Consider the following 22,105-nt stretch of genomic DNA (forward strand, 5'->3'; position numbering starts at 1 on the left):
TCCTGGTTCTGCTTACTTCATTCAGCATCAGTTTATACAAGTCCTTCCATGTTTTTTAAAAGTTAGCCTGTTCATGATTTTATTTTTTTGGCAAGGCAATGGAGTTGTGACTTGGCCAAGGTCACACAGATAGGCAATTATTGAGTGTCTGAGGTCAAATTTGAACTCAGATACTCCTTTTTTAAAATTTATTTATTATTTTTTTATTTTTAGGTTTTTGAAAGGCAAATGGGGTTAAGTGGCTTGCCCAAAGCCACACAGCTAGGTAATTATTAAGTGTCTGAGTCCAGATTTGAACCCAGGTACTCCTGACTCCAAGGCCAGGGCTCTATCCACTGTGCCACCTAGCCGCCCCTCAGATACTCCTGACTCCAGGACTGGTGCTCTGTCCGCTGCTTCCCCTAGCTGGCCATACTCATGATTTCTTATAGAACATAGTACTCCATCACATTCATATACTATAATTTATTCAGCCATTCCCCATTTGATGGATGTTCCCTCATTTTTCCAATTCTTTGCCATAACAGAAAGTGTACATCATAGCTTCAATGAAATTGATTGTTGCTAAGGGAAATCCAGTGTGTTTGTCATACCATTAACCTTAATTTCATGTTAAATAGTGTCAGAGTATCAATTGCATCACTTTCTCACAGAACAAAGTTGATGAATTTTTGAAACTTTGTTCCAAAATTCTTAAAATTTTCATTCAAGTGAACGATTTCTATTATGTAAGTGCTGGAAATTTATTTCTGGGATAAGTGGGATGTTACTATAATGTAATTTCTATTTATTAATAGGATGTCAAACAAGCAGGTGAAGACAGCTTTGAAAAGTGCCAGAGATGCAATAAGAAACAAAGAATATAAGGAAGCTTTAAAACATTGTAAGGTAATTGCACTCTTCTAATTTTTCTAAAATTAATTATATTGTCAACTCATCTTATAGGCACTATCTGTAAGTTTGCGTATGAACTTGATCAGATACAGCCTAAACAAGCAAAAAATTTATAATATTAAATTATTTGTTTTGATTGGAGATAAATAGTAAACAGATAGCTGTTTCAGTTTCCAGTTCATCCAAGTTTTTAAATGATTCATATGTTATACTGTTTTTTTTGGGGGGGGGTAACTCTCCAGCCCATTTATCAAAAAAGATAACTTCAGAGCTAATAGTTTTCAAGTGCCTCTTGTGGCATTTAAAGGCACCCTGCTAAGTACTGGAGGAATTATAAAGAAAGTCAAAAAGCAGTTGCTGTCCTCCTGAAGCTTGACAGTCTAATAGAGAAGCTCATAGGCTCTGTGGATGTACTAATTTACTCATATTATCATGTTCATATAAGACTTTGTTGCATACAATAATTTATTCAGTTAAATGAACATATTACTATGTTACAATCCCTGCAGTTAGGAATTTATATTAATTGTATTAGATAATGAGTGTGACACTGCTTGCTTTTTATATTTGGAATGGCTCGGTGGAACAGTCATTAGTGTTGGACTAGGATTCAGGAGTTCTTGAGTTCTAATTATGCCTCAGATACTTATTAGTTCTCTGACTTGAGGCAAGTGATTTAACTTCTGTTTCAGTTTCCTCAGCTGTTAAATAAGGATAATAAAGATTCAAATAAGAGACTATTTTTGTGATGCTATGCAGTTTCCATCTCGAGCCTTAGGTTTGGGAACTATAATAAGACAGTTTTTAGTCCTATGATGAAAAAGAAGGTATTGAGGAAGGAATGTTGATTCCTAGTATCTCTCACTTCCTCAAGCCCTTTATGATAATGGACTACTGAAGATAATGATTGGTATTGTTTTAGTTACAGTTACAGAGGATGGTTCAATGTGGTAGGTTCATTAAGGAGAAGGCCTCTAAACCTAGTCCCCGAGCTTAATTCTCATTACTGCTTTAAAAAAAAAAAAACAAACTGCTAAGGTTGTGTCCTTCTCACAGTTGACTTCTTGAATTGTCTTTGTATTTGTGGGACAGTAGGTGATGGAGTAGCATTTTAGCTTTGTAGGTTTTTCCAACTATCATAGGTTCTAGAAATCTTTATTTGTCTAGAGACCTTGTACACTTGCCACATTTATGATTTTTCACATTAACTCTGTTAACAAGTTAAAATGTACGGACTCATTTGCAGAATGCAGTATCTGAATATGAGGTGACCAGAAATCAGATACATGAAAATTATGTTTTATCTCTAATCTAGAGGAATATACTTCTGAAAACCCTTGTGGTATAAATTAAAGCATCTATACATAAACCAAATCTTATCAAATAACAACAAAATAAAATCAGCTGTATATAGCAACAACAAAAAAGATTGAGGCAGTACTTCGTTTTTTAGGTTTTGTTTTGTTTTTTTGGCAAGGCAGTGGGGTTAAATGGCTTGCCCAAGGCCATACAGCTAGGTAATTATTAAGTGTCTGAGGCCAGATTTGGACTCAGGTACTCCTGACTCCAAGGCCAGTGCTCTATCCACTGCGCCACCTAGCTTCCCCGAGGCAGTTTTGATAATTGTAGAAAGATTAAATTTATCGTTCTTTGACAAACCAAAGTCTTCATGAAATGGTAAAAGAGAAATATGTTTGCCTTGTTGCCTGTCTTCTCTGATACTAGTTGAAAGCTGGTCCTCTTACCTAAATTATTATAATAGTCTAAACTCATTTTACCTCTAGTTCCACTTCTCTCAAATCCTTACATTGATACTTGTATAATAATGAATGAATGAGTGAAAAAGCTTTTATGAAATGCTTATTATGTACAAAGTACTGAGGATATGAATACAGTAAATGGGACACTCCCATTCTAACAAGTAGAGATGACATATACATGTGTGTATATATATGAGATAGTGGATGCAAATCCCTAAAGAATAGTAGCAAAGCAAATCGTGAATCATCTTCTTTAATGCAATTTCCACTAATTAAACCATATTGACTTTTGGTGTTGAACCATTTGATAGTGCTAAGGATATTAGTGGCAAGAACTTTTGTTTTTCAGGTCTTCAGGAGCTATGTTTGGCTGCTGAGGATGTTGCCAGGTCACATCTCCATAAAAGATATTGTCCAGGATTATGTTCTTTTCTGGTCAAAAAAATCCTAAATGATTCCCTTTTACTTACAGAATAAAAGTACAGATTACTTACTCTAGCATTCGAGGGCTTTCATATCTAGTTCCAATCTAAGTTTTGATTTTATAGTGTTTTGTTCTCCATTATGTGTTTCTTTTGTGTTCCAGTCATACTGGATTAGTCACCATTGGACGGCTGAGAGTTGCAGTGAATAGAATGCTAGGCCTGCAGTCTGGAAGATTCACCTTCAAAAGCTCAAACTTGACCTCAGATACTTGCTAGCTGTGTGTCTCTGGTCAAATCACTTAACCCTGCTTTCCTTAGTTTCCTCATTTATAAATGAGCTGGAGAAGGAAATGGAAAACCTATCTCTGCCAAGAAAATCTCAAATTGTGTTATAAAAAGTTTGATAGAACTTAAAAGACTGGGCAACAACAAAAGTCACTGTTTTTCATGCTCAGAATAATATCTCTCCCATTTTCTGCCTTTAGGGGATACCTTAAGCATCACCTCCAAGAAGCATTTTCTGATCTTCTTGCCCTCACTCTTACAGGAGCTATCTCAATATTTTACTTTTTTTTTTGTTTCTTTTGTATTTATCACATTCTTTTCATAATAATTATCTGTTTGCATATCTCTTCTACTAGATCAATACCTAATTGTAACACTAACATTTATATAGCATACATTATCAGCTAGGCATTGTACTAAAAGAACTTTCCCATTCTTAGCTCATTTGATCCTCAGAATCACCCTGAAAGGTAGGTGTTTTTATTATCCCTATTTTACAGATGAGGAAAATGAGGCAAACATAGATTAAATGATTTGCCCAGTTTCCCACAGCTAGTAAATGTCCGAGACCAAATTTGAACTCAGGTCCTCTTGACTCCAGTCCCAGCACTCTGTTCTCTGCAGCACTTATCTGCTCCAACATTATAAATTCCTTTATGGATAAGGATTATGTTTTCTCACCTTTCTAACCCTACCATCTAGTTCATTTTCTTGTATGGTCAGATATGGGAGTTTAATATTTTAGTAGATGGAATTTTACTAGAACATTTCCACTAAAGTCTTCATTGTGGTTTGGCGGTAATTCTTGATTTTCAAAGGCTATGCCAGATATACTAGCATTCTGGAAGATCCTATCAAACTAGAAAATCTAAAAATATGGCCTGAGAACAGATTTTGTTTATCTGTGATCCAATCTGATTTTAGTTTTGCACAGCCTTGAAACCAGTCAACCCACTTGATGATAAAGTTTTTGACTGTTGGAACATTTGAAGACTATCTACCAAGTTAAAGGTGAATTGTAGTCTTCTCTGGTGAAAGGATCAGATGAAACTCAGCTCCTTGAAGTATAAATAATGAATGCTAATAAATTCTTTATTACTTTTACATTAATGCATGTTAATAGATGTTTTATTAATTATTTTCATTAGCATTATACTTTGTACTATGTAGAAAGCTGTGCACAGCATCACTAAGTAATCTGCAATTGAAAGTAGCCATCTTCAGCTGAAAAAAAATCACAGACCAGAGAAAGTTTAATTTGAAAAGCCTATCCATCTTATGTAGCATTGGGAATACAGATCAGTCTGAAACCAAAGAAATATCTAATACTGAAATGGCCTCACTGTTACCATTTGCTATAATTCTGTTGATCTCCAAGGCACATATTTATATAATTAATTCCTTCCATCCATGGTTTTGCAAGGCAAATGGAGTTAAGTGGCTTGCCCAAGGCCCCACAGCTAGGTAATTATTAAGTGTCTGAGGCTGGATTTGAACTCAGGTGCTCCTGACCCCAGGCTGGTGCTCTATCCACTGCATCTAGCAGCCCCTATAATCCTTCTCTCCCCCCACCCCCCATGATCTTTTCTTAGTGGTAATTGAACTTGTTTTGTAGAGTAGTACCAGGGGCAGATTTTTGTTTGTCTAAGAGACGATAAAAAATATGAATTAGTCTAACCAGTAAAAATTGTAAAATTGTGGATCATCTCTTCTAGGTAAGACATAAGTAGTTCACAGAAAGACAGAATATTAGAGCTAAGAGAGATCTTTGAGAATATTCAATTCATTGTTTCTCATTTTACCAGTGAGGGGAATAAGGCCTTGACACATTAAATAACTTGACTACAATCACACAGATTTTATTTGAAGATCTTGCAATTGAACCCAGGACTTCTGATTCCCTAAAGGGTTTTCTCCAACGTACAATTTACTAAGCTACTGAGATCCCCCTCCCCCCTGGTTCAGCTTTATTTGTAGTGGCTATCTATCATTTTTAAAAGCAGCAATCCCAGTATCTTCTCTGAGAACATTATATAGACAAACCTGGGATCATGGTAAATTTAAATAACGATGGAACAGATAAAAGGAAACTGTCAGACAAAAAGCTGAGTTTTTTGGGTTGGAATAAGATGAGGTCTTCAATCAGTAAATATGAGGATGAAGATGAAGTTTTAAGTAATTTACCTTTTTTTAAGTTATCAGAAATTTTACTGAGTCTGGCATGTGGTATATGGGAAATTTTCCATTCTAAAAAGAAATTGGTCAATTCTCAAGTGTCTTTATTCACTTTACTTTCTACAGTAAATTTTCAGTTCCAGACTAGTTTCCTCACATCAGTTTTGAGGGGAATGCAAACCAATTTTAATATTAGTTTAGTTAGAGGTAAGACATATTGAAGGTAGATAAAATTACATAAATATATTTTTAAACCAAATGTTTAGTATCAAATAATATAAATGCATAGTAAAGTATATTATTTTAAAATTAGTCTTTGGAAGCTTTAGAAACTGTATAACACAGTGAACAGAAGACTGGGCTTGAAGTTTGAAATAGGTTCAAATCCTGCTTATTATTGTAATCACTGGTAAGTTGTTTCATCTTTATTGAATCTGAGTTTCCTTATCTGTAAAAAGAAAAGAGTTAACCTGGAGTTATCCGTGTGACAGGATTATTGTGAGATAATGGATGTGAAGCACTTTGCAATCTTTAAAGCAAAAGATAAATTTGTATTATTATTACACATGCCATTGTGCTCCCACTATTAGTCTAGAATTAGGGCAATTGAATTTTTGAACTTGAAAGGAATTTTTGAGATCCTCTGTTCTGCAGTAAATTCTGCAGATAAGGTGATATGACTTGCTTTAGAACAACTCTCCAGGTTCTTAAGTTGAATATTGTGTTTTGTGGGGATGGGTTTGATATAATTTACTGAACTACTTTTATGTCTTTGAGCAGACCGTATTGAAACAAGAGAAGAATAACTACAATGCTTGGGTTTTTATTGGAGTGGCAGCAGCTGAACTGGAACAGCCTGATCAAGCACAGGGGGCATACAAGAAAGCAGCTGAACTAGAACCAGATCAATTATTGGCCTGGCAGGTGTGTGGGAGGTTGGATGAATGCTTGTTGCGTTTGGGTACTAGCTAGCTTATTATCCATCTCTGGAATGACATAACAGAATATTTTAAAGATACATTCAAGCCTAAGAACTTGGATCTGAATTATTCTTAAGTTGGTTGATTAATAATTTAATAGCTGTGTTTTGTATATTGATAGTTTTAGTATTACTTTTGATGTTCTCCAAATTTAATACTTAAGTGCCTTTCCTAGTTTCACTTTTTTTGACTAATATAAGCATAAATGATTTTCATCCTGGTTATTATGTTTTGCAAAAGAATATAGAATAAGAGACATGCACCCTAGGGATCCTGAGCTTGTTTATTAATATCCCTTGATGAGGAAATTTTACCATAAAACCAGAAGGGACCTTAGAGAGATTCCTTTCTAACCCTCTTATTACATATGAGGAAATAGAATTTTTAAGGTCAAGTGACTTGTACAAACTCACATTACTATTAAGAGGCTCACATGGGATTTTAACTTTCGGTGTCATCTGATTCCAGAGAATATATCCTTTTTATTGTATCATGCTGCTTTTCTAAGTAAAGGCATTTTTATGTCACTACACTTGGAAGAGTTAATTTATTTTATAATCTAATAGCTATTGAAGAGTGAAGCAAAAATTGTTGTTTTTGCTTGTTCTCTTTGATAGAAGATTGTATTTTAACCTTTATCATAGAAATGTTTCAAATGAGTCATCAGCTTTGTACTGATGTACATAATAGGAAATTTGATATGTTGAATATTATATATTTTTAGAAAATTGACTGACTGTTCATTCATTTAGGGGTTAGCAAGTTTATATGAGAAATCTAACTATACAGATGCCAAAGATGACTTGATCACTGTCTACCAAAAGCTTTTGGATCTTTATGAAAGGTAATGAATGTGTAATGAAAGACAATTTACTTTGTCAGCTCAAATTAGAATGAACTGTTGATTTTAAACTTTATTTAAATGATTTAGATATTGAAAATCAGAATTTTCCTTTAATCCTTTAACTCTATAATTTTAGCCCATTGCTGTTGGTATCATCTGTGATATATAGATCATAATCTTTTCAATGCCTTCTCATTCTGTTTGAATTTCTTTGTCTATGCTTCTGTATATTTTCTCAAGATATTATAAGCTTATAAAATACAAACATAAATTATAATTATAAATATTAATATAAATATTAATTTACAACATTAAAAGCAAAGTCCTAAATTGTGACCCTTTGTTTTAGAGACAATTATTTAAACTCACTTCTTTGTGAAAATTTTACTTATAAGTTTAGCTATTATCTAAAATAGCACCTATTAAATAACAATTAAGTGTTGCAAATTTGGGGTATTATTTTTTTCAAATACTTTAAGACATTTCTGTTTTTTCAAGTGTTGATAAGCAGAAGTGGTGTGATGTCTGTAAGAAGCTTGTGGATCTCTATCACCAAGAAAAGAAATACCTGGAGGTTGGTTAGTAATTTTCTGGATGTGCTAGATTTGGTTTGCTATAAAGACATTATTAAAGTTATATAATTTTTAACTTAAATTTTAAAAGTCTTACCATAGTATTACACAATTGAATTTTTAGTTTTTGAACTTTTCAAGATTATACTGTATGAACTATTGAGAAGAGAAGGTAGTAATTATACTTCTAGTATCTTTTCCATCAGGGTAGTACAGATTTGAATCCTTTAAAAAAAAATCTACTCTAACGTATGATGATAGCCTGTATACTTGATGGTTTTGTCAGAGTAGTAGCAAATCTGGTAGTTCCACAATGCTGGAAAGGCTTTGAGGAACATGACAAAAGTGAAATTGATTATATGTTAAATAATCATAATAATACTAAAATTTATATATATATATTTTTCTTTGTGTCAAGAACTGTGCATAATGCTTTACAGTTATTATCTCATTTGAATATAAGATGAACCTTGGAGAGTAGGTGCTATTGTTATCCTCATTTTACAGATAAGGAAATTGAGGAAAATAGAGGTTTAGTGACTTTCCTAGGGTCATATAGTGTCTGAAGTCAGATTTGAACTCACGGTTTCCTGATTCCAGGCCCAGCACTATCCATTATTCCATCTAATTGCCCCTAAAAAGTTCTAGAAAATTACTGATTCTATATTGATTGTTGTTACAAATATAGATTTATTCTTAAATTAATTGTTCTTTTATAGTCAGCTTGTTATAATAAAAATCAAAATTAATACAAACCTGAAAGAATAAACTTGAAAAAAATGTTTGCAATGAATACCACTCTGCCTATTTCTGTTATTAACAACAAAAATTGGAATCTGAACTGAAGATAGGATGTAGAAATTAACTACTACTGTAATTATATGCTTAAGTTCAACTGATGAAAATGAGGAGATCAGAAGAATCCCAAAAGCACATTTCTCATTAAATGCTTGATTTTCTTGTAAGGTGAAGAGATTAAAGCATTCAGGGACCACAGCAATTTAGAATATAAATCCATTTGTAACATCTTAGAGAAAAGTTTGGTGGAAGATTATATATACTCTGTTGTTTCAAAAAACAACAGAGCTATGAGGAATAAAACCAGTTTAATGAGATATTTAATAAAAATGAAATCATTCTCTGAGAGCATTTAAGGATGAAACTAATGGTGTCAACAAACATCAGAAAGGTGGAAAAGATCTGCAAAAATTTTTCTTAAAGGAAAAATCTCTTTCAGCACCAGGAAAAGTATATATAAGTTTTTACATTTGTAATTTAACATCTTTTTCAACTATAAAGGAGGTAAAATTACATGAAAGAACAAAGATGGGAAAAGTAGCTTTGGCCAAGTATACATGGAGACATCTGTAAGAGGGAGACGGGATGTGGAATATTTGAGAGTTGTTTTCTTCTGGCTTTCCTCCAGATGCTCTGGCTACTTCTCAGTATCCTTTGCCTAAGGGACATTTGACAACCTGCTTAACTTCTCTGAACCTCAGTTTTCTTATCTGTAGAATGAGGGAGCCTCTAGAAGGACTCTTTTAAGAGTTTTATGATTCTATGATCTAATATTGATTTTCTTCTCACACAGCTACCATGTGAGTTCAAATCTTCATTATCTTACATCATTGTAATATTCTTCCGTTTGACTTTTTTAAATCCCATTTCCCCTCCTTTTCCAATCTAAAACACAGAGCTGAGTATATGATTTCCTTGATCAAGAAACTCCAGGACAAAATATACTCTTATTTGCATTTTAAAAAAGAAAATATAAACTATATTTTAAAATCTTCCAAAAACACAGAGCTGAGTATATGATTTCCTTGATCAAGAAACTCCAGGACAAAATATACTCTTATTTGCATTTTAAAAAAGAAAATATAAACTATATTTTAAAATCTTCCAAAAACTGACTTTAACCTGCATTTCTAGGCTTTCTGACACATTCTTGCATTCCACATTCTAGTGAAACTGACCTGTTTTATGTACCCCATATACAACCATCCATTTTGTAGTTCTCTGTAATTCTGTACAGTCTGTCTCCCCCTGTTGCTGTAATGCTCTCTTTTACCTCTGCTTCATGAAATCCCTGTTCTTGTCAAGGCTCAGTTCAGGAGCCATCTCCTCTATGAGGTCTACCTAATTTTCTCCATTTCTGGTGCTTTCTCCCAGAAATTACTTTGCATTTACTTTATTTTTTTTTATTTTTTTTTGCAAGGCAGTGGGGTTAAATGATGTGTCCAAGATCACACAGCTAGGCAATTATTAAGTGACTGAGGTCGACTTTGAACTCAGATTCTACTGTCTCCAAGGACTGGTGCTCTATCCAATGTGCCACCTAGCTGTCCCTGCATTTACTTTGTATATGTTTTGTATTTATTTTTTCTTTGTACATTTTGACTACCTCAAATGCTGTAAGCTTCTTGAAGATAGAGACTTTATTTTTTTGATCTTTGCATTCCCAGCAACTAACATAATGCCTGACACATAACATATAGTAAGTTCCTATTAAAGATTTGTTGAATGGAGTAGATTTGTTTCATCTGATGTCAGTTGAAGTTTAGAATGTCTGCTGTTTTTAAATATCATTTAAAAAACTAATATTTAAAATAAATTCATAATCAATAAGAATAACTTTATAAAAATAAATTCAGAATATCAACTTGGTAATTTATGACCAAGCTTTTCATTTTTTGAAATACCATATCATTTCTCCTTTTGGGCAGGTGGCTCAAACATGGCACAGATTGGTCAAAACAAGAAAGGAAGATGGTGCAGAGAATCAAGAAGTTTACCAGCTGTGGATAAAATTAACTCAGTTACTGGCTGAAAGTACTGGAGAAGAAAATGATGAAATTCAGCAGTTGGTAATTTTATTTTACATATTTAGTATATATATCTGTAAATATTTAAATAGTTCACAGAAAAATTCTTTATGTATGTTCAAGTAAATATTCGTTATTCATCTCAGTCACCATCTAGGTCACCCTCTGCCCAAATTTAAATATCTTTCATCACAAATTCAACAAATAATCATTTGACTTTTGATTAAACTGTAATGAGGGGAAACTCATTATCTCTTGAGATAATCCATTCTACTTTTGGATAGGTCTCCTGAGGAGGCTTTTTTTCTGAAAATAGCAGTCTTTTCTCTTGTGAAGGACATTCAGTCAAAAATTTCCAACCAATGTTAAATTATAGTAATTGTGATACCAAGGCATTCTCCATTTCTTTGAGGAGTTCAGTGCCTGGTTCACCATCTTTTTCACAACTCTTTACTTTAGATACTGGGAGACTTTAATATCTACTTAGAGATTTCCTCAAACTCCAAATCATCTCTCAACTCTACTTTTTTTTTTTTTTTTTTAGGTTTTTGGCAAGGCAAATGGGGTTAAGTGCCTTGCCCAAGGCCACACAGCTAGGTAATTATTAAGTGTCTGAGACCAGATTTGAACCCAGGTACTCCTGACTCCAAGTCGGTGCTTTATCGACTACACCACCTAGCTGCCCCTTGACTCTACTTTTTTATTGCATTTTACCTAGATTATTGCAGCAGCCTCTAAATTGGGCTACTAGCTTTAAACCTTTCTTCATGTCACTCTATTTCTTCACCACTATTAATGAAATTTTGCCCAAATGAAAATCTGACCATGTGATGCTCCTACTCAGTAAACTCCAGTGACTTCCTATTACGTACAGTATGAAATAGAAATTCCTTTCATTCCTTTCATTTCATTTTTTAAAACTCTTCACTATATGACTCAAACCTCTCTATTTTCGTGTGTGTGTGTGTGTGTGTGTGTGTGTGTGTAAAAGATCTATAAGGTTTATTAGTCTTGATAAACATTTCAACTTACTGAATATGTTCTTTGGAAGAAATGTGGTACCTAAACTAATAGACAGAATTTTAGAGAATGTGAGTTCAGTGGCCATTTTCCTACAACTCTCTGTCCAACACTGTAAAGATTGGCCTTAAATAAAGAATTTAATCTACATGGAAGAAGCATAAGAATTTGCCACAATAATAAGATATAATATTTGAATAAACTACAATTTAAATATTTTTCACTTTTTTAAAAAACCATTCTTTTTTTCAAAGTAAACCTCTCTATTTTCATTGTCCATTATTCTTCCTCCTGCACTCTGACCCATGGTACTCTGGTTTTCACACATAATATTCTATCTCCATGTCCTTGCTTTGGCTGTCCCCATTACTAGAATGTATTCTTTAAGACCCTGCTTATTCACCATCTTCTGCATGAAGCCTTTCCTGATGCCTCCTATCATTAGTGACTTTCTCCCTCTGAAACTACCCTCTTAGCTTCTTTTTATAGATTTGTATGTTTTACCCTTTATATTTGTGCTGTATATTTTTTTTGATACATAATTATGTGTTTCCTTGGTTAACATCATTCTTTGTTCTTGTATCCCCAGGGCCTAGCACATAGTAGGCATATAAGAAATACTTATTGATTGATTGACTGACAATGTGTTACAGTCTGCTTATGTTCACATGTGATTCTTCAACCACCCTAAATTTTAATTCAGAGAGAGCCTCCTATAATTTAAAGAGATGATGGAAGTAAGCACTTGAGTCAGTAGATGTCATTTTGTTGTAGGGGTGGGAGGGCAACAATAAAATAATAGATATTTTTCTAAGCCTTTAGTGCCCTGCCCTCAAAAGTGAAAATATTTTAAAAAATTAATATTGGAAAGCATTATGTGTTTCATTTAACATTTTACATAGTTTTATAGTAGTCTCCATATAGAATTTTATAGTTGATAACTCACTTTAGTAACAGAAATTATGTGACTCCCCCCCCCGTTTCTGGGACAAGGATGGGACTAGCACATCAAGCTCTGGACTTTGAGTCCCTTATTTGTACCTTAGCTCTTCCACTGAATCATCAGTGTAACCATCCAGAAGTAAGAAGTCAAAGCCATTTGAAACATAATTTCCATTATTTTACTCAAAAATAATAAATCCAAAGATGTATCTTATTCATGATTCGATATAATGTCTTAGAGGCTAAGAAATTTTGTACTTGAATTAACTTATCTTAGTGTTTTTTTCTGGATCTTTTTGTCTATTTTTTGGATAATGCAAATTTAAATGAAAAGATAAATAAATGCTTTTTATTCTTTATTTCTAGATTATATGATTAAATCTATTAATCTGTGATTGGAGACCATATCTATCCATTATTTCTTAGTACTTAGTTTTTAATTATTTCATTATAAACCTATTGAAGGGGGAGTATAATTGAAAAAGCACTTGATCAACCATTGGTGGGCCTGGGTTCTTATTCTGGCTCTATGCTTTGTTAGTAGTGTCATTTTCAATAAATCATTTCACCTCTTCAGGCTCAATTTCCTTATCTGTGAAATGAGAGGGTTGGATTAATTGACCCCAAATTCCTTTTAGCTCTGAATCCTGTTACATGATATCTGTCACCTTTTTTTAACACTAAGATTTTCTTTGATGCTGAACTTTGGTTTGAGTCTAGTCAGAAGAATCATTTAGAATAATAATGTCAAACATTTGACCCACAGCACTCTTAAATATGAACTGAACCCAATTAAAATGTAATAGGGAAAATTTTAACAAAATATAAAATATAATAAAACAAGTATTACATTTTTAAAGTAAGTCAAAGTGTGACCCTCAGGGATCGTTATGTAAGAATTAGTTGACCCCTTTCCTATTTGAGTGTTATACCACTGATTCAGAAGGAACCACATTTCTTTTGGTCCTGTCAGTTCTTTCTACTGTGCAGGTCATTTACCTTGCTGCTGCTTTTAGAAGGCAGTGCAATCAGAAACCAAAACACAACTAAGCAGAAACATAATCTTTTACATGTCCTTTCTAGTTCTCAGATTCTAGGAGATATGTGCAAAATTGTGTTGCAGGCACATCTGGACCAAAGTTGCAATTTTTAATTCCATACTTAAACAAACATGTAATAGAGTGGGTGAAATTTCAGAGATAGACAACAAAAAAAATATGTAGAACCTTTTGCATTGATGAGAATTTTTCAAAACAGTTTTCCTTGTGAAAAAGCAAAACCCAAGAAATGGTATATTCACAAAATCCTCTAAACCTCCAAAGCAAAGTCCTAAATTGTGACCCCCAACCTCCACTAAACTCTATGGCTTTACATAAACTTCTTTCCTTGCCACTTACAGACCTTCATAACCTAAATCTTAGGCTTCATAAACATTATTATCCCCCATATACTCTGTGCTTCAGAAAAATTGACCTCGTTCCTCGTTCCTGATATTCTGTTATCACTTTGAGTTTTCATTAGTCTTTACCCTTGCTTGTAATACTTTCTTCATCTCTGTCTCATGGAATTCTTGATTTGCTTTAATTTCTTATTCAAGCTTTGTCCTCCTAGCTGCTAGTGCCCCCTCCCTCTACCCCATTTTATCTTCTGTTTTGTGCATCCTTACTTGTTTATGTGCATAATAGAATGTAAACTTCTTGAGAAGAGAGACTATTTTACACTTTTTCTTAAGTGTATCTTAAGAGCTATCTTTACTTTTTTTTTTTTAATTGATTTGAAATGATAGCTTGGAGGACAAAGACTCTTTGTAATCAGGTAGAATATTTAGTTTAGTGGAAAGACATTTTGGCATTTCTTAAATTCTATGTTAATGTTCTTATTTACTTTTGTCAATACCTTGAGTATTCATTATTTCTGTTTACTGTCAGTCTGCTAGTCTACTTTTGCTTCACTAAATACATAATCAAAATTCCAGTACCTGTGATTTAAAACTTCACTTCAACAATAATAAATGATATCTCTGCTCCCCTGAAAGTATCAGCTAGAAAAGCAGAAAATTTAGTAGAGAGTTGGGCTGATGTTTTATATTAGTTTGAGTGGTGATGTTGTCAGTGTAGTTCACGTCAAAGATTTGAATTAGGCAGACAGAATTGGGACACTGGAGAACTTGCTAGCTTCTCTAAATGTAACTTCATTGTTTTTGTCCTTGTTTTATCTAAGTAATTTGAACTAAATTTTAATCTGAGACTTTAATTACATAGTTCATATAATTGGGAATTGATTATATTTTTAATCACAAGAACTTTATTTTTGCATTTTTTTTTGGTTTTGTTTTGGGAGACAATTTAGATTAAATGATTTGTCTAGGGTCACACAGTTAGCAAGTATCTGAGGCTGGATTTGAACTCAGGCCCTTCTGACTCCACTGTGCTCCCTAATTGCCCTAAGAACTTTTGCATATAAAATCTTCAATGGCATATTAATTTAAAGGTCAGCTAGGTAGTATGGTTAGAGTGCTGGGTCTGGAGTCAGTAATACTCAAGCTTTCTGAGTTTATATCTGGTCTCAGACACTTAATAGCTTTGTGACCCTGGGCCTGTTTGCCTCAGTTTCTTCATCTGTAAAATGAATTGGAGAAGGAAGTGGCAAACTACTCCAGTGTCTTTGCTCAGAAAACCCCAAATGGGGTCATTAAAAAAAATTGAGAATTCAGGGAGGCTGCAACAAGTAGAAAGTCATTCCCTGGCACGCACAAAGGCCTGAAGGTAGGAGGATGGAACATGGTGTGCTTCTAAAAAAAAAAAAAAGCCTTCATTTATTTTTCATGAAAAGAATCACACTTGAACATTATATACATACATATACACATATGTATGTGTATGTATATGTATGTGCATATATATATATATATATATAGTGGGAAGATCCTTGGAACTAAGAAACAGTGAACACTATAATTTTTTAAAAAAAACTTTATAAAGTGTCCATTTCTTATGTTTGCCTTAATGATGTCCATAACTTTATCTTTTTAGCTTTTCACTGCTTTTGAAAATGCTTTGAGTTCTTCAGATAACATTCCTAGTGAAGATCATGAAACGCTTTATAGACATTTCATTCAGTGTTTATCTAAAGTAAGATTTTCAAATATCTTTCAAAAATATTCTTATATAGTCACAATATAACTTTATTTAGAAATATATTATAAATATTCAGTTTTATTTTGTCTTTATATCTTCAAGTTTCCTAATGAGACTGCTAGGATAAAGAAGGCATGTGAAGGTATGATGAACTTCTATCCTACTGTATCTTATCCATTGGAAATGCTATGCTTACATTTAATTCAATCAGGTAAGTTGAAATTTTTGGTTTATGTTTAGAATTTTTGTTGTTTTCACTATTGATTGTATATTATGTTAGAGTGATTAGGTTAACAGAACACATAAATGAGTATAGAAATTTTGACCATGGTTCTTACTCTAAAGGGATCATGGTCTAATTAAAGAGAGAAAGCATATGCTTGTTTAACACTATTACAAAGAATTTTATGCTATATCAGTTGAATTGTATGGTTAACCTTCAGAGGAAAGTGTGTACCCTATAGAATAAGAGCCTTAAGGTCAGAGAAATTTGTGGAAATCTAGAATTTCAAGGATAAATAGGAAAGAAACAGCAATATGAAGAGGTTAGGGAAGGAGCAAAATCATTTTGGTAAAAGAAAAGTGAACAGTAAGGCCTTTTATCAATGTGGAATAGATTAGAATAATGAAGATGGAATATAGAAAATATGAGGAAAAAGTCAAAATTTCTACATGATTTATGCTTTTTCTTTTCCCCTGCTTAGCTTTATATATATATATATATGTCTTGAGTCTCATGTTAGAAGATCGAATTTTCTGTTTTTCTCTGGTCTTTTCATCATGAAAATTTGAAAGTACCTATTTTATTGAATGCCCAACTTTTCTCCTGAAAAAATATGCTCAATTTTGCTGAGTAGTTGATTCTTAATTGTAATGCAAACTTCCTTGTCCCCAAAATTATATTCCAGGCCCCTCAATCCTTTAATGTTGATGCTGCTGAGTCCTGTGTAATCCTGACTGACTCCTTAGTATTTGAATTGTTGCTTTCTACATAGTCTTTTTTTGTTGTTGTTGATATTCTTGTCTTTGTGAGGCAATGGGTTTAAGTGACTTGCCTAAGGTCCTACAGCTAGGTAATTATTAAAGTGTCTGTGGTAAAACTTGAACTCAGATCCTCCTGACTCCAGGGCCGGTGCTCTATCCACTGTGCCACCCAGCTGCCCCGAATTGTTGCTTTCTGACTGTCTGCAGGATTTTCTCTTTGACCTGATAATTCTGGAATTTGGCTACAATATTTCCTGGTGTTTTTATTTTGCAATCCCTTTCAGGAAGTGATTGATGGATTCTTTCAATGACTATTTTACCCTCAGGTTTTAGTATATGAAGGCAATTTTCTTTGATGATTTCTTTTCTTTTGTTTTTAAGGTTTGTTGTTTTTTTTTTTTTGCAAGGCAAATTGGGGATAAGTGGCTTGCCCAAGGCCACACAGCTAGGTAATTATCAAGTGTCTGAGGCCGGATTTGAACCCAGGTACTCCTGACTCCAGGGCCAGTGCTTTATCCACTGCGCCACCTAGCTACCCCTTTGATGATTTCTTGAAAGATGTTGTTAGGCTCCATTTTTTATCATGACTTTCAGGTAGTCCAATAATTATTAAATTATCTCTCCTGGATCTAATTTTCAGGTCAGTTTTTTCATTTTTTCAACATTTTATTTTTTCATTTTTTTAATTTTTCTAGACTGATTCTTGATTTCTCACAAATTTATTAGCTTTGACTTTTCCAATTCTATTTTTCAAGGAAATATTTTCTTCAGTGAATTTTTGCATCTCCTTTTCCATTTCATCAGTCTTACTTTTTAAAGATTTCTTTTGTCCATTTGCTCAATTGTATTTTTAAATTTTTGTTTTTTCCTTTTGTAAGATGTTGACTTTCTCTTGCATTTTTTCTCAGTTTTTCTTCTTGACTTTAAAATTCCTTTTTGAGGGGGCATCTACGTGGCGCAGTCACTTCACCCCATTGCCTTGGAAAAAGCTAAAAAAAATCCTTTTTGAACTCTTCCATAAAGTATTTTTGGACTGGAGATCCCCTCTGGGGCTTCACATATAGTATTTTTCTGCCATTCTCTTCTGAGAATGATATTTTGCTCTTCCTTACCCTCAAAGTGGCTTTCTTTCAGCATGATTTTTCTCTTGACTTTTCTTCTGCTTAGGGATTGCTAGAGGTTTGCTCACTGGGCTGGAACATCCAACACAGTTGCACCGGAGAACTGGGGTCTGTGTTATCTGTGTTGGAGTCCTGTCTTACTGAACCCTTTTTTTTTTTTTTTTGCTGGTTTTTGCAAGGCAATGGGATGAAGTGGTTTGCCCAAGGTCATACAGCTAGGTAATTATTAAGAGTCTGAGGCTGGATTTGAACTCAGGTCCTCCTGACTGCAGAGCTGGTGCTCTATCCCCTTTGCTATCTAGTTGTCTCATTTTTTTTGGCCTGCTGAACTAGGATCTGGGGTCTTTGCTGTAGATCTCTCTTTTTCTGGCTGAGAGCCTTAGGCTAGTCTTCTCTACATCCCACACATGCTCCCTGCTGGGCTGTGCTCTGCTCTCCCCCTGTGTTGGACCATGCTTACCCTTCACTCCAGTGGATCAACCCTTTCTGAAGTCTTTTTCAGATATCTTAAAGTTGGAAAATGGTTCCATTAGTTCTTTGGGGGTTCTGTCTTTCCAGAGTCAGTTTAGAGGCTTGATTAATGTTGTTTCTGAAGGATGACTGGGAGAGCCTAGGAAAATTCCTGGTTTCTCCTCTATCTTGACTCTTCCTCCTTATTTATAAGTTTTAAACATTTACTACTGTGCTGATAATTATGTACATTATAACAGGAAAAAAATGGAACTTAAAAAAGGACTAAAGGACTGGATATAGGGGAAATAATATTAGATCCTAAAGTCAATAGCCACTGGAGTTTATTAATTAGGGTAGTGACATTATCAAAAGAGGGCTAAAAGATTGGAGAGTTTTCAGGTAGGTAGATTAATTTAGGATGTAAGACATGTTGAAGAGGTAGAAATGCAGAAGTTTGGCAACTGATTGGATATGTAGGATGAGAATAAGGAGCTGAAAATGATGCCAAAATTATATATCTATGGGACTAGAAAGATGGTGATGCCCTTGACAGAAATAGGGATTAAAGATGCACATGATTGAAGTGAACCATCCATTTCAGGTTATCCTATGAGATACACTCTGTCTCACTCAAAATAAAAAGGAGAATGGGTTTTTTTTAATTCATGTAACTCCCCTGCAAGGCATTAGGGTGGGAGAGTATCAAATTTTTCCAGTGGTATCTGCACACTGCTAACTGTAGGTTCATATACTGATTAGGTTATAATTTCCCTGAGGGGACAGATAGCTAGTCCAGAAGAAGAAAAGTTGGAAATTTAATCAAGTTAATGTTGGGGATAAGGCAATATATGTTTGTTTAGAAATGGGATGTTAGCTATTTTCCTACTCTCTTTTTGATTGATCATCAGTCCTTAGGGATAACCTGTGGGTTCCTGGCCCCTTGTTTGAAGATCAATGCTTTAGACATGTTTTGTAATGATTTGGATAATTAAGCTCTTTCCATTCCTCGGTGGTTTGTACTGTAATGTTCCTGAGTTGTTTCAGTCAATTCTGAATTTCCAGGATTCCATTTGGAATTTTCTTGGCAAAGATACTGGAACAGTTTTCTGTTTTCTTCTCCAGCTCATTTTACAGTTGAGGAAACTAAGTGTCTGAGATCAGATTTAAATCCAGGTCCTTCTGACTCCAATCCTAATGCTCTAGCCATTGCACCAACTAGTTACTCTTTCTTCTGAAATAAAAGCCTATTAAATAACCATAATTGTCTATTATATACTATGCTTTTGAGGCTAGTTTTTGACTCAAAGTAGTTGGAGTCTAAGGTAATTTTTTTTGTCACAGCCATCTGAATTCCTGTAAAAAGGAATTATAAAATGAAAATATATAGTATTTATCTTATTTCCTTGAAGATAATTAGTAACAACTAATCAACATAATAAATGGTGTCAATTGGTAGTAAATGAAGTCTTTGAGAATATTAATATACCTTTCTTGCTGAAACCTATTTTCTATACATGGTATAGAGTTTGATTAAAAGATCATTTTCAACAGCTTTTTATTGAACACCTATTAAGTATAAAATATTTTAAGTACTATGTATGCATGTAAAAATGTAAAACATATTTGGTTTGCCCACAAAGATATTATAGTTCAGTTAAGAATAATTAATTACTTATGCATAGAGTAAAATAGTCAACAATGGAATATAGAGAATATTGCTTAATGCCAAAAATAAATATTAAAAATTTAGGGAAGTGATTGGACCTGTGTGTTGCTGCTACTGGAGTAGCTAGCTATTCCTAGAATTCATTTTGGTACATGAGGAGAACATAATTGATGAATTGGTCTTTATACTTCCCTTAAAATTAATTGCCATTTTTAGCATAAATATTAAAATAATCATACTTTCATTTTCCTCTGCAGAATATTTGAGTTTTTTAAATTGGGGAGAGAGTTGCCCTTCAGTTATTATAGTTTCCACCATTTTCTTTGTACATGGGAACTTCTGGGTCACTGCCTTTGTAAAAGTAGTATTGACTGAAATAGTTAAAACTTCTTACTTAACAATTTTTCTTCCTGTATATTTCTTTTAATATTTTGTTGTAAATCCTATGAAAGAAAATTTTGTTAAATATTTCATTTGGTGAAAAATGGAAATTTTATTCAGATATTATTGCTTTAGCAAGTTGTTTTTTGTTGTCCTGGACAGTACTGGTTAGCAGAACTTCTCTTGTTTAGGCAATTAGACAATGCAGATTGGCAACTTATCTGCAATTTACTGGAGTACTCAGAGGTTGTGACTCACCCTATTGTCAAACAGCCAGTGTCTCAGAAGTACAGAATGTGAACCAGATCCTCCTAACTCAGAGGACAGGTTTGTATACACTTTGATCTGCCCATCTCTCTGTCGAGACTTTTAGTCTTGATCTAATATAAATTTTATAACTTACTTTGAAAGCACTTCCTTTTTAAGAGTTTTTACTTTTCTCATTTTAATTCCTATGCTTCCTCTCTTGTCCCCAAAGTAATTGAGATTAAATGATTTATCAAATCTTAAATACTTCTGAGGATGGAAATGAAAGATGGTAAGATTTGATTTAGGATAGAAAAAAAGTGAGAATATATTTGGGTTTATAATTTTTTTTTAAGGAAAGATTTTATTTTGAGTTTTACAGTTTTTTCCCTTATTCTTGCTCCCCCCCCCCCCCCCACTCCCCCACAGAAGGCAGTCTGTTAGTCTTTACATTGTTTCCATAGTATACATTGATCTAGCTAGGCTGAATGTGATGAGAGAAATATCCTTATGGAAGAAAAATAAAGTATAAGAGATAGCAAAGTTACGCAATAAGATAACAGGTTTTTTCCTAAATTGAAGGTAATCATCTTTGGTCTTTGTTCAACCTCTACAATTCTTTCTCTGGATACATCCATTGCAGATAGCCCAAGATTATTATATAATTTATATAGTTCTTTTCTATAGGTTTCTTCCAAATTGATCATGAAATTAATTTTATACTGTCTAAAATACATGATTAAACATCTTGAAAAAGTAGAATAAAAGATTATAAAACTTTTTTTAATATAACTTTGTTATACTAGGGTTACTTATCCAATAAAGGAGCTAATTCAAAGGAAGAAAGAGAAACTACTAGGTAATAAACTATTCCTGAAATCTTATGGTCAGTTTGTAACATTAGAGTGTTCTTCACATTTCAGATTTGATATTTAGAATAAAAGCAATTAAGAATAAATTTCTTTGGAAATTTTGACCATTATAACATTTAAGAATTTAGTTTCTAGGTAGGAAGGGAGTGAAAATGTGTCTGAAGTGAAAGAAAAGCTTATTTTGTTAACATATTTTTCTTTAATTTTTAGAGTACAGTCTTAACTTTTTAAAATTAATATATACCTGGCTCCTAAAAACTTCAAGCATATGAATCATTTTTTTCTTTATACCAGGAAGTTTCACTGATGAAGCTCTGCAGTATTGTTACCAACTGTTGGAGAAGGACTCAGAAAGTGGTCCTGGCCTCATTGGCTTAGGCATAAAAGCACTACAAGACAAAAAATATGAAGATGCTGCCAAAAACTTAACAGAAGGTAAATACATAATGCATAAAGTAAACTAAGTAGAAGAATTGTGATCTTAAAGTGAAATTCATTCAGTTTTAAGTTCTTAGTATTGGCC

General features: G+C 33.4%; 1 protein-coding gene across 4 annotated transcripts in view; it reads left to right on the forward strand.

Moving 5' to 3' along the window:
• Positions 1–22,105, forward strand: part of SKIC3 (SKI3 subunit of superkiller complex) — a 110,152-nt gene that overhangs the window by 17,825 nt on the left and 70,222 nt on the right. For all 4 annotated transcript variants that reach the window (XM_074201313.1, XM_074201309.1, XM_074201312.1 and 1 more), the window contains 8 exons: positions 798–888; positions 6,320–6,463; positions 7,272–7,363; positions 7,862–7,937; positions 10,662–10,802; positions 15,755–15,853; positions 15,962–16,070; positions 21,877–22,017. In XM_074201313.1, the coding sequence (XP_074057414.1) occupies positions 799–888; positions 6,320–6,463; positions 7,272–7,363; positions 7,862–7,937; positions 10,662–10,802; positions 15,755–15,853; positions 15,962–16,070; positions 21,877–22,017 (892 nt within the window). In that variant the 5' untranslated portion in view covers position 798. The remainder of the gene's footprint in view (positions 1–797; positions 889–6,319; positions 6,464–7,271; positions 7,364–7,861; positions 7,938–10,661; positions 10,803–15,754; positions 15,854–15,961; positions 16,071–21,876; positions 22,018–22,105) is intronic.

Source organism: Macrotis lagotis, chromosome X (genome assembly GCF_037893015.1).
Source record: "Macrotis lagotis isolate mMagLag1 chromosome X, bilby.v1.9.chrom.fasta, whole genome shotgun sequence".
In the NCBI taxonomy this organism is placed as follows: domain Eukaryota; kingdom Metazoa; phylum Chordata; class Mammalia; order Peramelemorphia; family Peramelidae; genus Macrotis; species Macrotis lagotis.